Source organism: Nymphaea colorata, chromosome 2 (genome assembly GCF_008831285.2).
Source record: "Nymphaea colorata isolate Beijing-Zhang1983 chromosome 2, ASM883128v2, whole genome shotgun sequence".
NCBI classification, from domain to species: Eukaryota; Viridiplantae; Streptophyta; class Magnoliopsida; order Nymphaeales; family Nymphaeaceae; genus Nymphaea; species Nymphaea colorata.
Window position 1 is genome coordinate 29,055,827 of NC_045139.1, and position 12,190 is coordinate 29,068,016.

General features: G+C 39.0%; 2 protein-coding genes across 2 annotated transcripts; one reads left to right on the forward strand and one right to left on the reverse strand.

Moving 5' to 3' along the window:
• Positions 1-2,668: 2,668 nt before the first annotated feature.
• On the reverse strand, positions 2,669-4,575 carry LOC116247073 (gibberellin-regulated protein 6-like). Its single transcript, XM_031619026.1, has 4 exons — positions 4,418-4,575; positions 4,241-4,273; positions 4,069-4,105; positions 2,669-3,102 (listed from the first exon to the last, which is right to left on the reverse strand). The coding sequence occupies exons 1-4, from the start codon at positions 4,487-4,489 to the stop codon at positions 2,921-2,923; spliced, it is 324 nt and encodes a 107-aa protein (XP_031474886.1). The 5' UTR covers positions 4,490-4,575; the 3' UTR covers positions 2,669-2,920.
• A 3,990-nt stretch (positions 4,576-8,565) lies between these two features.
• On the forward strand, positions 8,566-11,197 carry LOC116247534 (probable arabinosyltransferase ARAD1). Its single transcript, XM_031619708.2, has 2 exons — positions 8,566-9,517; positions 10,682-11,197. The coding sequence occupies exons 1-2, from the start codon at positions 8,600-8,602 to the stop codon at positions 11,189-11,191; spliced, it is 1,428 nt and encodes a 475-aa protein (XP_031475568.1). The 5' UTR covers positions 8,566-8,599; the 3' UTR covers positions 11,192-11,197.
• The last annotated feature ends 993 nt before the right edge of the window (positions 11,198-12,190 follow it).

Sequence of the window (12,190 nt, forward strand, 5' to 3'; positions counted from 1 at the left end):
CCATAAAGATGTGAAAGGTCGTCTTTGTTTGTAAGAAAACAAAATCGAGGGCGTGTTTTATGGCTAGTGTTGTTCATTTTTAGTTTATTAAAGGGTTCCGGGAACCAAGTAGCCAAAAAATTCGGGATAAGAATCACGTAGAAAGATTTTCAGGCTGACTTTGGAACGACATTTCAAGAGAGAACTCGACGTTCACGTGCGGGTTCTGGGAGTCCAGTGGCATATGCAAACGCACCGAGGAACATAATGTCCTTCGCCAAATTTAATGGAAGGCCGGAACGCAACTGTCCTGTCCTGTAGTCACAGTGTTATGGGAAAATGCCTTCCAAGGCCACTTATTGCTGCTTGAATGAAAGAGGGTCCACATTTGGATGATTTTTGAGATGACTTTCTACACACCAAAAGAGTCGAGAGACAGGCACTCAAATGGAGTTAGCTTGAGCGCCACAGTCCTACAAGTTCACGGGGCCATTGCTATGTCTCTATAAGAAAGAGGACAACTGGCTTCCGATTGGCCTTACTATCGAAAAGAATTGCCTGGACAGGAGCCTTGCAGCTTTTGGCAGACCAGTGTCATCCAAATGGAAAGAGGTGACGGTGACAATTCGGAAATTGTCTTCAATTTTTACCTCGCCGGCCAATTGTGTTGTGCTCCACGGTGACAATTCATATGAAAGATGCAATTTCTCCCAAATCATCTCCATTCCCGCCTTGTATGATCGTTGAAATCGTCCCCAGCATTTTATGCCATTTTATTTTGCTGGCTGAAAAGTAGGACCAGCTTTAAAAAACATTGAAATCGGACATAAATTTGTCAAAACCAAGGTGGGTTGCCTTCATACGCTCTAGTTGAAGAAGCCACGACAAAGATTTCACTAATGTGCTCAATATATCCATTACAATAGCCTGGAGAATGTTGCTTTAGAATGTGTTTTCTTATTACAGAATGTTCTGGCCTTGTATTGTTTTTCGTTTATTAAGCACAAGTCTCTGCAAAGATTCTCAAAATTATTTGCCCTCTTGTATCAAACTTCCACTTATAAAATGTTGTCCATCTATTAGAAGAGCATGAACTGGAAAGATAAAAGCCAGTTTGATCTCAAGTTTTCTGGACAGACAGATCACATCGTATGGTTAGTTCCATGATAAGGTGCAGACGTATTGGGATCTTTTTGTTTTTTTTGTCAATGAGCATTTAGCTATAGATTTTTGCAATTAAACAGGAAACAACTTCTTAATGTGACCAGGTTGGCACATAACGGACTCACAAGGTCTTTGGTGACGCCAAATTTCTGACGCCTACTTGTGTATATTGATGAAACACGGTTGGGTCATTTGATGTGTATATACATGCTATATATACGGAATGCCGCCTTGTGTATATTGATGGAATGATGAATGAGATATTCGGGCAGTTTGTTGAGTTGCTTACTGTAATATGTTGTATTCACATCTAAATCCGGCTTTTAGACGGGACAACCGAACTGCATTACAATATATCATAATATGCTAAGAACTGACTTATAAAATGAATAGAGATGGGATATAGGATATTTGTTTAAAACCAAATCCAAATTTGAAGCCGAATCTGATTCCAGTTGGGACTTTTATCTATATCTGATTCTTTTGAAGAAGCAGCTCAATCAGACATCCGATCTGAAATGAATTTATTGACATCCCTATTTGTTATGACAAACTTTTCACTCATTTTTCCATATTCTCAGTGACTGTTTGGTTTAAGGAGCATCGTCAAACGACTTTTCATAATGTAAAACCTGCTTGCGTTGATCAGGAAAGTCATAGGGACTTTGCAGCGTCCATAATCACCCATTGGGGATCTCCAATTGTTCTGAATCTGAGATCCTGATGTGGGATTGCATGTATCTCCAATTCACCGGATGCATGAGCTGAAGGTTATTCCACCATTCAAACAAGACCCCAAGCTCTCCCCCTTCCACTTGGGATGTGTCGGTAATAGGTGGTCGGATCACTACAGGCTTCAACTTGCATGTATAACCTATCCCTTTTTTTGGTTAGCTGGTCCGATAACTTGCATGTATAACCTATCCCTTTTTTTGGTATAGGTCCATAGTGTCCTGCTCGTCGAGCTAGTGACGCACCACACAAATGTTGAAGTGTGGAGCTTGGTCTATACTTGATAGTCTTTCTTAATTTCCTCTTTGCGGACTTTGACCTAATTTCATGTTTATGAAACTGCATTTTGGTTTGTGGTTTGTACTTAGAAATTTCCTACCATAATGAAAACTGCTATGTATGGCGGTCGGCCGTGAACATAAGGGAACATTGTCTCCAAATCAAGTAAATCTTTGTAGCGCCTCCCAAAGGATGGGAGCTACCTCCCTCCCAGCAGCCGTTTATTGGCACTTGACAGTTCTAACTGTGCTGTTTGAAGCCATCCCTAGCTTTTTCAAATTGAAAATTGCAAAGCTGTCAATTTAAGATTCCCTTTGACCCCTAGATCTGCGGATCTCTAGTGTGAAAGTTCATGTCAAGATTTGAGATCTGTGGCGGTGCAAACGCAGCCACAAGAACCGTGAGAACTAGAGCTCTCCCCTCCGTAAGTAGCTGCTAGCCTATGAAAAGCTATAGATTTCAACTACTAGACTCAGATCGCATCGAAACGAGGATCGTTCTTTAATCCAAAATATGAGAAAAAAGGAAAATGAAACCTTGAGGGCAATTGCATCGCTGCAATATTCTAACAGTTTATGTATCACTTAAAACATCAAGAGCCAAAGGCAATCGAGAAGCTAATTTCTTCTGACCATGCAAATGCCACTTCGTTGCAGCAAAACAGGAAGCCCATGAGAATGCGCAACGAAGGAAGCTCACAAGGCCATCAACCGGAACATGGAAGGAAACAAGAGAAAAAGAAGAACAACAAAGAGAAACGGACTAATTAAGGGCACTTGGGTCCTCCCCTCTTGGTCTTCCAGTTGTTGTAGCAAGGGCAGATCTGTTTGTTGCCATAGAAACCAGGGGGCACACACAGGCACTTGTTGCAGCACTTGTTGCAGAAGAAGAGGCAAGGCTTCTTGTACTGAGTCTGGCTGCATCTATACTGGCACTTCCCAGGGCACTCTGCATCCAAAAAGTAGCATCCCAATTAAACTACAACAAAAAGCAGGCCAGATCTATGATCTATCTCGCCCTTAAAAATGGATCCAAAATTTTCAAACTTAGAGATGGTCTTATTGCTATATATATAATGGTTAAGAACTACTGTCAAGAGCTTATAATTTCGTGCACCAAGTTCCATATACCTTGTGTCTCCATGGACCATGTTCCTATTTATTACTAGAGATTCCAGTGGCGCCTTAGATCTAGGACTATATAATATATATATATATATATATCGAGCCTCTCAATACGAAATCTGACATTTGCAGCCCTCCCACTGTCCTGTTCAATTAAATACCTGGACGTTTTCAGAGTCCAGTCTCGTATCCCCAAAAGTTTCCAGTGCTTACTCTCACAGTAATGTATAATGTCTGGTCCTATGTCACGATCAAATACCTTCTTTTTATTATGAGGAGATAATTTGTGAATAGATCTTGCCATAGTAAACGACTTTTACCAAAAACTTTTTTGTCAAAATCTGAAGTTAGATCGATCGGGTGGGCAATCGCTTGACTAAGCAATTCAGCTGCATTGGTTATGAAATAGGTGGAGAATATTACTATTACTTTACATTTTTCCAGAGAAGTGCAATGGAAAAACATAAAAAAGTTTACAATAAGAAAACGTTTAAAATATTTAAAAAATAATAAATGTATGTAATCCGAGACATGACTCCCTTAGATTGGCCGGTGAATCGAGTCTATTTCCTACTGATTCAATTGTGATCAGCAGATCCTTACCCATTTCCTCAACACTGGTTAGAACAAAAGAATGTCGCCTCAGAAAGGGTTTACCAACTTAGTTCCTTTGCTAATTGTGAAGCTAGCGATGAAGATATCTCTCTTGGCCAAGAACCCAAAGGAAACAAAAAGAGAAAGAACTTCCTTTCATTAATTAATAGGAAGCAGAGGTGAGGAAAAAGCTTACGGTAGCCTCTCAGATTGGTGTGTATTCCCCTTAAACTCTGCAACAAAAAAGAGATTAAACATGGAAGATGTAAGTTTGTTGAAGTTTTAACATATAATTAACCGTAAACAAGAAATAATATCAGATATTATCTCTTTAAGGTGAGTGAAAAAGTTGGAAAAAACACACTTACCCTTTCATTATGTTCTGCATTCCCTAGCACTCCCTGCAGAAGCAGAAAAAAACAATGAGATTAAGTTACTACCTCAGTTTGCACGTTCGTCTCATAGAAAAACTGCAAATAGACAGATCTAGGAAGAAAGAAACAAGGAGAAAAAGCAGGAGCAAGGAAGGAACGTGTAAGAGGCACCTCAACTTCTGCCATCCATATGGCTACGACCATGAAGACTACGAGAGCAAGAACCTTTGCAGAGGCCGCCATGGCTGCCCAAAGAACTCAAGAAGGAACTACTGAGAATCCCTTCAAGAGGACGAAGCGAACTTTGGGGCAGCTCGAGGTCCCCATTTCAGAAACCCCACGCCTTTAAATAGGAAAAGCTTCAGTTGCAGCACCGACGAGTGACCAATTAGAAAACAAATTTTCAATGTAAAAACAAAAGTAAAAATAATGTTCCCTTTCTTGTATCTTTCGATTTACAGGAATAAGTGTAGTCAACCAACTGTTTCTTCGGAATCCGAGCACTTTCTTCCGGATAACTTTTTCCGATACGAGAAAATAAGGCCGTTTAGAACCAGTGTTTGATAGTGCCCACAACTTGTCGCATGACATGCGCATCTCGAGACAGGGCAATTGTGAAATACCAAACCCTAATGACACTAAGTTTGAATGGATGCTCTTCCACTTCAAACTAAACTTCAAAATTCCAGAAAGACATTATGGCGAACAAACTTAGAACTATAATGCCGGATGCTTTGGGATGTTGAAATAGGTGAAACTTCAATGTTAAACCTTTCTTTTGTAGGTGTTGTTTTTCTTTAGTTTACAATCAACGGTCAGATGAAATTTTAGTTCTATATCATTTCAAACGTGGAACTGAAATATCTGAAACAAAAGTTCTTATGAATCATACGCAAGGTATATGGAACATAAAACTTTTGTTTCACTCGACAACTGTCTGGAATTAGCGGTTTAAGGGTGGTGTTTGATGGGTGAGAAACTCTTTTTTTTTTCTAAGTGTAATTCTTTATATGTATATATATATATATATATATCTTAACATTTCTTGACCTAAAAAACCGGGGTCGCCGTGAAAAACTTTCCCGTAAAAAAGGGAGCCTATTGGGTGACAATTTGGAAAACAAGTGTTTGATTATGACATGGGCTGTAACAAGCTTATCTTATAAATGCTGAATGATCTTGTACTAAAATTTGATGCCAAAGTGAAGGCCTTGTTGATAAATCTTATGATCTAAAAATAAATAAAAAAATGGAACTGAATTGGACGTTTTATTCAATTTAAAAATTGGAAACGAGACAATGTTAAAATCAATTTTTTTTTAAAAAAAAAAGAATAATAAAAGGGGGCATGTGACATCCTTGGATAAGCCAATGAATCGAATCCTACACAGTATGTCCGTACCCAAAGAAAGGGTACAAGGGAAGGAAGTTAGTCTCTGATATTATTTTTATGTGTTGCATATAATTTTTAAAAAAAAAAAAAATGAGAAGGGTCGGCACATGGGGGCGGGGGCCCACACGGTCTTTAATGGTCTGTCAGGTGCGCCCTTTTCTAGGGAGGGCCATGTGAGTGTGACACAGCGGCCTGCGCCTCTCAAGTCTCAACCTAATCCATGTTCCCACCGCCCACAAATTTACCGTTCCGTCCTCTCATGAGACTAAGACTCAGCTCTTCTCCACCTTCTTATACACAAGCAATTTCGTTTTGTTTTTGTCTTCTTCCTTACTAAGCTTCAATTTCAATTTGTATATCAATATTAATTTCAAACACAAACTAACTGCCTAGTACCTCCCACTTTGTCTATTCGCGATTTCATCTTCTGCATAACCTAAGTACGTAAATATAATAACTAATCTACGTATAAAGTTGGTAGAATATGTGCATTAACAAATATGAGAATCATACAAAGTAATTACACAACTTCTTCTTGTTTTTAGTGTGCCATGTGTAAAATTACCTTTTTCTTTTCTTTTTTTTTTTTTTGCAAAATTCAAAATATCACAACATCATCAGGCCGAAATGGCACGTGATGTGTTGTACTTTCTTATGAAAATCACCTTGTCAACTAACTATTAATCAATTGATTCGTATTTACTCAAATTCTACATGTTTCATGAATTATAGGAACGAGTTCGTAAAATAGATTAATCAGTCGGCCTGCGGTTTACGCATCAAATTAAGAATGAAGGTTTACTAGTGACTTAGAAAACATGGAGCAAATCATGAAAATCGTAATTTGCGAACCTCTATTTGGAAATCATAGGCACATGTACAAAAATCCCAAATAGTACCCAAATCATTAACTTTAACTCACAGTATTGGCTGATACTAGTGACTTAGAAAACATTAGTAGCTTTTGAACGGATCCGGGTGTGAAACGGGGTCTAATCAATCATGATGTCAATGGATTTTATTTGAATTGGATGGACTCTGCTTTTTCAAATATTCACATATTCCAATTCGAATTCAAATGAACAAAAGTTAAGTTTGAATTGAAATGCAGATCAGGTGAAATGAAAAGGCAGGAAGGAAAGCTATGGGATTGGTCTCCCTCAACAAGGCAGGCAGGGATCTGTTGGACCCGATCCCAAGCCAACCGGACCCTCCACGGGCTTGGCCTCCCAAGTACGCCATGCTGGTACGGAATTAGCACACAATAAAGTTCTTATTATGTTGTATTGTACATGCCTTATTTTAGTTCTATTCAAAATTTAGAAATTTTAATTTTAATTCGGTCAATTCACTATAGATTTAAGGTTTTAGATGGTCGAACCATAATCACCGTCTCACACGGTTGAAAAACGTCAAATCCATTCTTGTAATGGTTTCCGGTCTCATTCATCAAATCAAATAAATATTAATTGTGGGTTTATCAGAACCTGATCTTTGACTTTATTATATATATATATAAAAAAAAAGTATGGAGACAAGAGAAACTCAATTAAACAAATGTGGCTGGTTGTTCATGCGCCACTTAATTTTCAAATCCATATGATTCGTTGAAAACTTTCATATAGCCGATTTCTTCAACTTGAGTTCAGATGGAGCAGCTATTGAGACTCATGTTTTATGCCTCAAACTCATAATCAGTTGCGCTTTTCAAGTCCTAGTCTCTTGTCTAAACCCCGTTTAGTCCTCTCGTAACTGGGAACCTAAATAATAATCTGATTCGGATTCAGACCTATGTTCTAAAGCCAAGTGTCGGACCAACTAGAATAAGGTTCAGGATTTATATGTAATCGCATGAGATCTTTATTGGATCCCAATTTGATATCTGTCTCGAACTTAGAATTGCTTACTAAAACTGAATATCAAATCCAAATCCGGACCCGAGCCATCGAAAAACCACGTTCATCGTGTGAACCATGTCACCCCAAAAACCTTCTCCAACTAACCCTCCGGGCAGATAAGCTCAGCACATGCCTCGCCTTCGGATTTTGGGTCCGGGTTCAGATGGAATCCAGATCAAACCCCCGCAATAATCTGGATCTGAAACGAACAAACCCTCCCTTGACTTCAAATAGAGTAGAGACCTAAAACTGTTACATGTTTACCATGATCTTACCAAATCCGTTCCCGAACCATTGTGAATTTGGATATCCGCCCATTTGGATCGCTGGATTCATTAACCTGGTTTTCTTTATATCAGGAAGAAGAAAAAAAGTTAATTGAGTATGGAAAACATGGAAGAAGAACTATATGGAGGACATTACGATGTGAACGAAATGGAGGCAGAATGACATCATTACCGGAATTCAGGAGAAGAGCGAGAGACGTCAAAGAACGAATAAAAAAGCGGGGGATTAATCTTCTTGTTCCGCTGCCTGGTCTCATAAATTCTTTATCTTCTTGATGAACGAGAGAAGCAAAATTGGTGGTATTTTGTAAAAAATGCCAAATTTCAAATTTAAAAAATAATAATAAAGGAAGAACTTACATGCCTGTTCTCTCCTTTAGGGCCTGTTTGGTAGCATGGGCACATGGAAGATTTAGCTAGCATTTAACGGATTTAGCCCTTGTTTGATTTTGTTCTTAGTTCTGTTCTTTCTTGGATCAAGTATTGCTCCATGTGTAGAACTGTTCTTTAGAAATCAACCTTCCAGCATTAGTCCCACGCCATCCTTCTTGAATTTGCTTGCCCACAGGAAAAGAAGAAAACATGGGCCGTTTTTTTTTATTTTTTTAACGAGGAAATGCTGTTTGTGGAGAGCTCGTCATGGAAATGCATGAAAAAGAAAGGCCAACAACTTAAATTTCGGCCTTTGACCGAATGGGATTTTTTTCATACCACCAATCTGGATCGTGGTCCTTCCTTGCTTTGCTTCTCTCTTTCATCAAGAAGATCGAGAATTATGAAAACAGGCACAGCGACAAGAAGATTGCTCCCCTGCGTTTTTATTCTTTCTGTATGTCTCTTGCTCTACTCCATCCTGTTTCTCCTGAATTCCGGTAACGTAGCCCTGCCTGAACCCGTTATAAAGTTAACGCCAGTAAAGGGCGCAGCAGTCTCTGCCACTGAAGTCCAACGTCTTCCAACCCCTTGGCTTACGCCATATGTTAATGACGGTCATGATGTTTCGTCTTCCAGCGGAACAACTCAAGGTTGTGGTTCTTATGCATGTAGAACTAATCAAGAAGCGATAAAGGTCTTTATGTATGATCTGCCACCTCAATTCCATTTCGGTTTGCTTGGTTGGGAACCAAGAGAAGATGAATCATGGCCGGATGTTCGACAAGAAGTTCCATCATATCCTGGTGGACTCACACATCAGCACAGCGTGGAATATTGGCTGACACTCGATTTGTTATCTTCAAACAGTTCGTGTGTTGAAGTTGGTCTCTGCAATGCAGTTAGAGTACATAATTCAAATGATGCAGATGTGATCTTCGTACCATTCTTTGCATCTCTTAGTTATAACTTGGATTCAAAGTTGACGAAGAAGAAGGGAAGAGTTAGTAAAGACAGGAAGTTGCAAGACAAGTTGGTGGAATTTTTGATGGGTAGGGAAGAGTGGAAGAGGAGGGACGGGAGAGATCATCTGATCGTTGCACATCATCCAAATAGCTTGTTGAGAGCCAGGGAAAAGCTTGCCCCAGCCATGTTTGTGGTCGCTGATTTTGGGAGGACCCCTGTTCGTATAGCAAATCTTGAGAAGGATATTGTGGCACCATACAGACATGTTGTGACAACCATTGCTTCTAATGATTCTCTCAAGTTCGAAAACAGAAGCACGCTTTTGTATTTTCAGGGAGAAATCTATAGGAAAGATGTAAGTGGTGTTCTCCCCTTGATTTGCTCGATTATTTCCTGCAAGCAGCCTTTTATTACTTCATTTGTTTACTGATCTCCTTGTAACGAAAATTATCCTGGTTGAAATTTAAAAGGTGTAAGAATCTAGATGTGGCTATCCTCTTCACCCCATGTTGGAATGTACTGGAATTTCAGGAAATGAATTCCTGCTGAGGCACTTGACAATAACAATTTGGAACCATGATAAAATAAAATAAGTAATGCATAGGAAGAGAAAGGGGGGCAAAAGCACTGCTCAGAATTGTTATCCTACGTCCTCTTATCAAAGAGTCATGTTTATGTGCTCTCTTCACCAAGGATGTTCCCTGTTTTCTACATTACCGGAAATGGGACCATTACAAATATGTTTACATGGCAAAAAAGAAGATCGCTGTAGCTGCTTCATTTTTTCTGCTCTGTCGTCTTCCTACGTTGGGCTTGCGTGGTTTCTGGATATCAGGATCTTTACGTTCCTGCCTCATCTGGCTGTTGCAGAATGGCTGAATGCTTATCCATTTTGTAATGCTAACACATGAAACTTTACATACCTGAAATTTCTAAGAGGTTTTCTTTTTTTTTTTTTTTTTGGCTGTCTGCAAGCACATTAGAATTTGTCGATATCTGGGTGTACGAGAAGTTCTCGTTTTCTTATGGTAGCAGTAGATTGCTGCTAAAATATCTAGGCCAATCGATATGACAGGTTTCATTTTGCTGCTATTGTTAAATGGCAGTTGTTTCCCTAAGGTTTTATTTTGTTGCTAGGTGGGTTGGGAATGGAACTGATGTCTGAAGTCTAAAGAAAGTGAAATTTCTGATGTGCATCTTACTCACTGTTCTATTGGTTTGTACAGAAGCTCATATAAGTGTTGCAGACACTATACTGCCGAATGAATGTCCTTTATTTTTATTCATCCCCAGTGACCAAGAAGTGATCCCCTAGGACTTTTCCAGATTTTCTTCCCATGCTTCATCACTTGAATTGCTATCCCCATGGCCACATCAGGCCCTAGAACCTTGCTGGTTTCAGGTCTCTTGATCGCCTTCAGAGTTCAGACTAGTTAGCATCTCATACGTTTATGAACTGACCTGTCATGACTCGATGATCCCGTACTGAACTCTCTCGTCTGACTCCTGTATATTTCAGGGTGGGATCATTCGTCAAGTACTTTATTATCTATTCAAAAAACAGAAAGATGTGCACTTTACTTCTGGAAGGTTTCACAAGAATGGAGCTAAAGAAGCTAGTCAGGGAATGGCTTCTTCAAAGTTTTGTTTGAATCTTGTTGGTGATACCCCTTCATCAAATCGTCTTTTTGACTCAATTGCAAGTCTCTGTATCCCTGTGATCATCAGCGACAGTATTGAACTCCCATTTGAGGACGTCCTTGACTACTCTGAGTTCTGTATTTTTATAAGTGAATCAGATGCTTTGAAACCAGAATTTGTAATGAATCTGCTTAGAGGAATTGGATCAGATGAATGGAACAGGATGTGGAGAAGGATAAAGGAAGTGGCTCATCACTTTGAGTATCACTACCCATCACAACCTGGAGATTCTGTTCAGATGATATGGGAGGCAGTCCGTAGGAAATTGGAAATGTCATCTGCTCGCTTGAAATATCACAGAGCTAAAAGATTTCATAGGCATCACTGAATAAAGTGCTACACTCATGAGAACTGCAGCAGTACTCATTTTGGAACAGAGACATTCTTTTTCTGATATATTTCCAAGAAGAAGGCTATAATTCTTATTTTTTGATGCCTTATATAAAAGTATGCATTCTTTATGAATCAGTATTATTGACAGTTATAGTGACCATTGGTCAAGAACCCTCATGCTCCAAGAAACTGCAGATGTTAAAAGTCTGTCGGCAATCAATGCTAACATTCTTTTAAAAGGAATTCTATTGGCAAGTTTGTGTCATGTGGCACTTCTTTTTTGGCACTTGCACTGGAAAGTTCTCGTAGTGATCACCAATTATTATAATTGAACTTGGACGATTATGAAGATGTTCTTTTATGATATAAGAATGCAAAGTATAGATTCCATATTTGAGAAAAAGAAAAAGAAAGAACCAAACACAGAGACGACATGGAAAAAATAGGCTAGCCATGTCATGTTATGTGAATGCAACGTTGGATGCCTGTGTAGATCTCCAAATTCCTGGCTCTGCTAAATGAGTAAACACCAGGTCTTTCTGCTTTTGAACAACACTTCACCCTGTCGAGCTGGAATCTAACTGCAGGGAAAATATAGTTGCGTTGTTGAAGTTGCTGGCCTAATGAATTGTGCATCAAAGCTAAGTCATATGCAAGGGTGAGTGCATTAACATGCGAATGATTCACTAAATGCAAAAGATGCTAATAGAGGCAGGTTCAGTGCCTTGGATTGGCTTAATCTAGCTTTTGCATGCTTTCATATAAAACTTTTATTAATATTAATAATGATAACTTGGCAAGGTCAAACATGTCACTCCACAATTTGTAGGATTCGGTATGATAAGGAAGAAACTTGGAACAGGGTAGACTTATAACAGAAGGCCAATTACTTCCTTGCACTCTCACAACAGAAAATCTGCTTGAAAAACTAAGAAGAGCTAAAACGAGACAGTCCAAATTAACGGAGAAAAAAAAAAACAGAAAAAAGAAAACA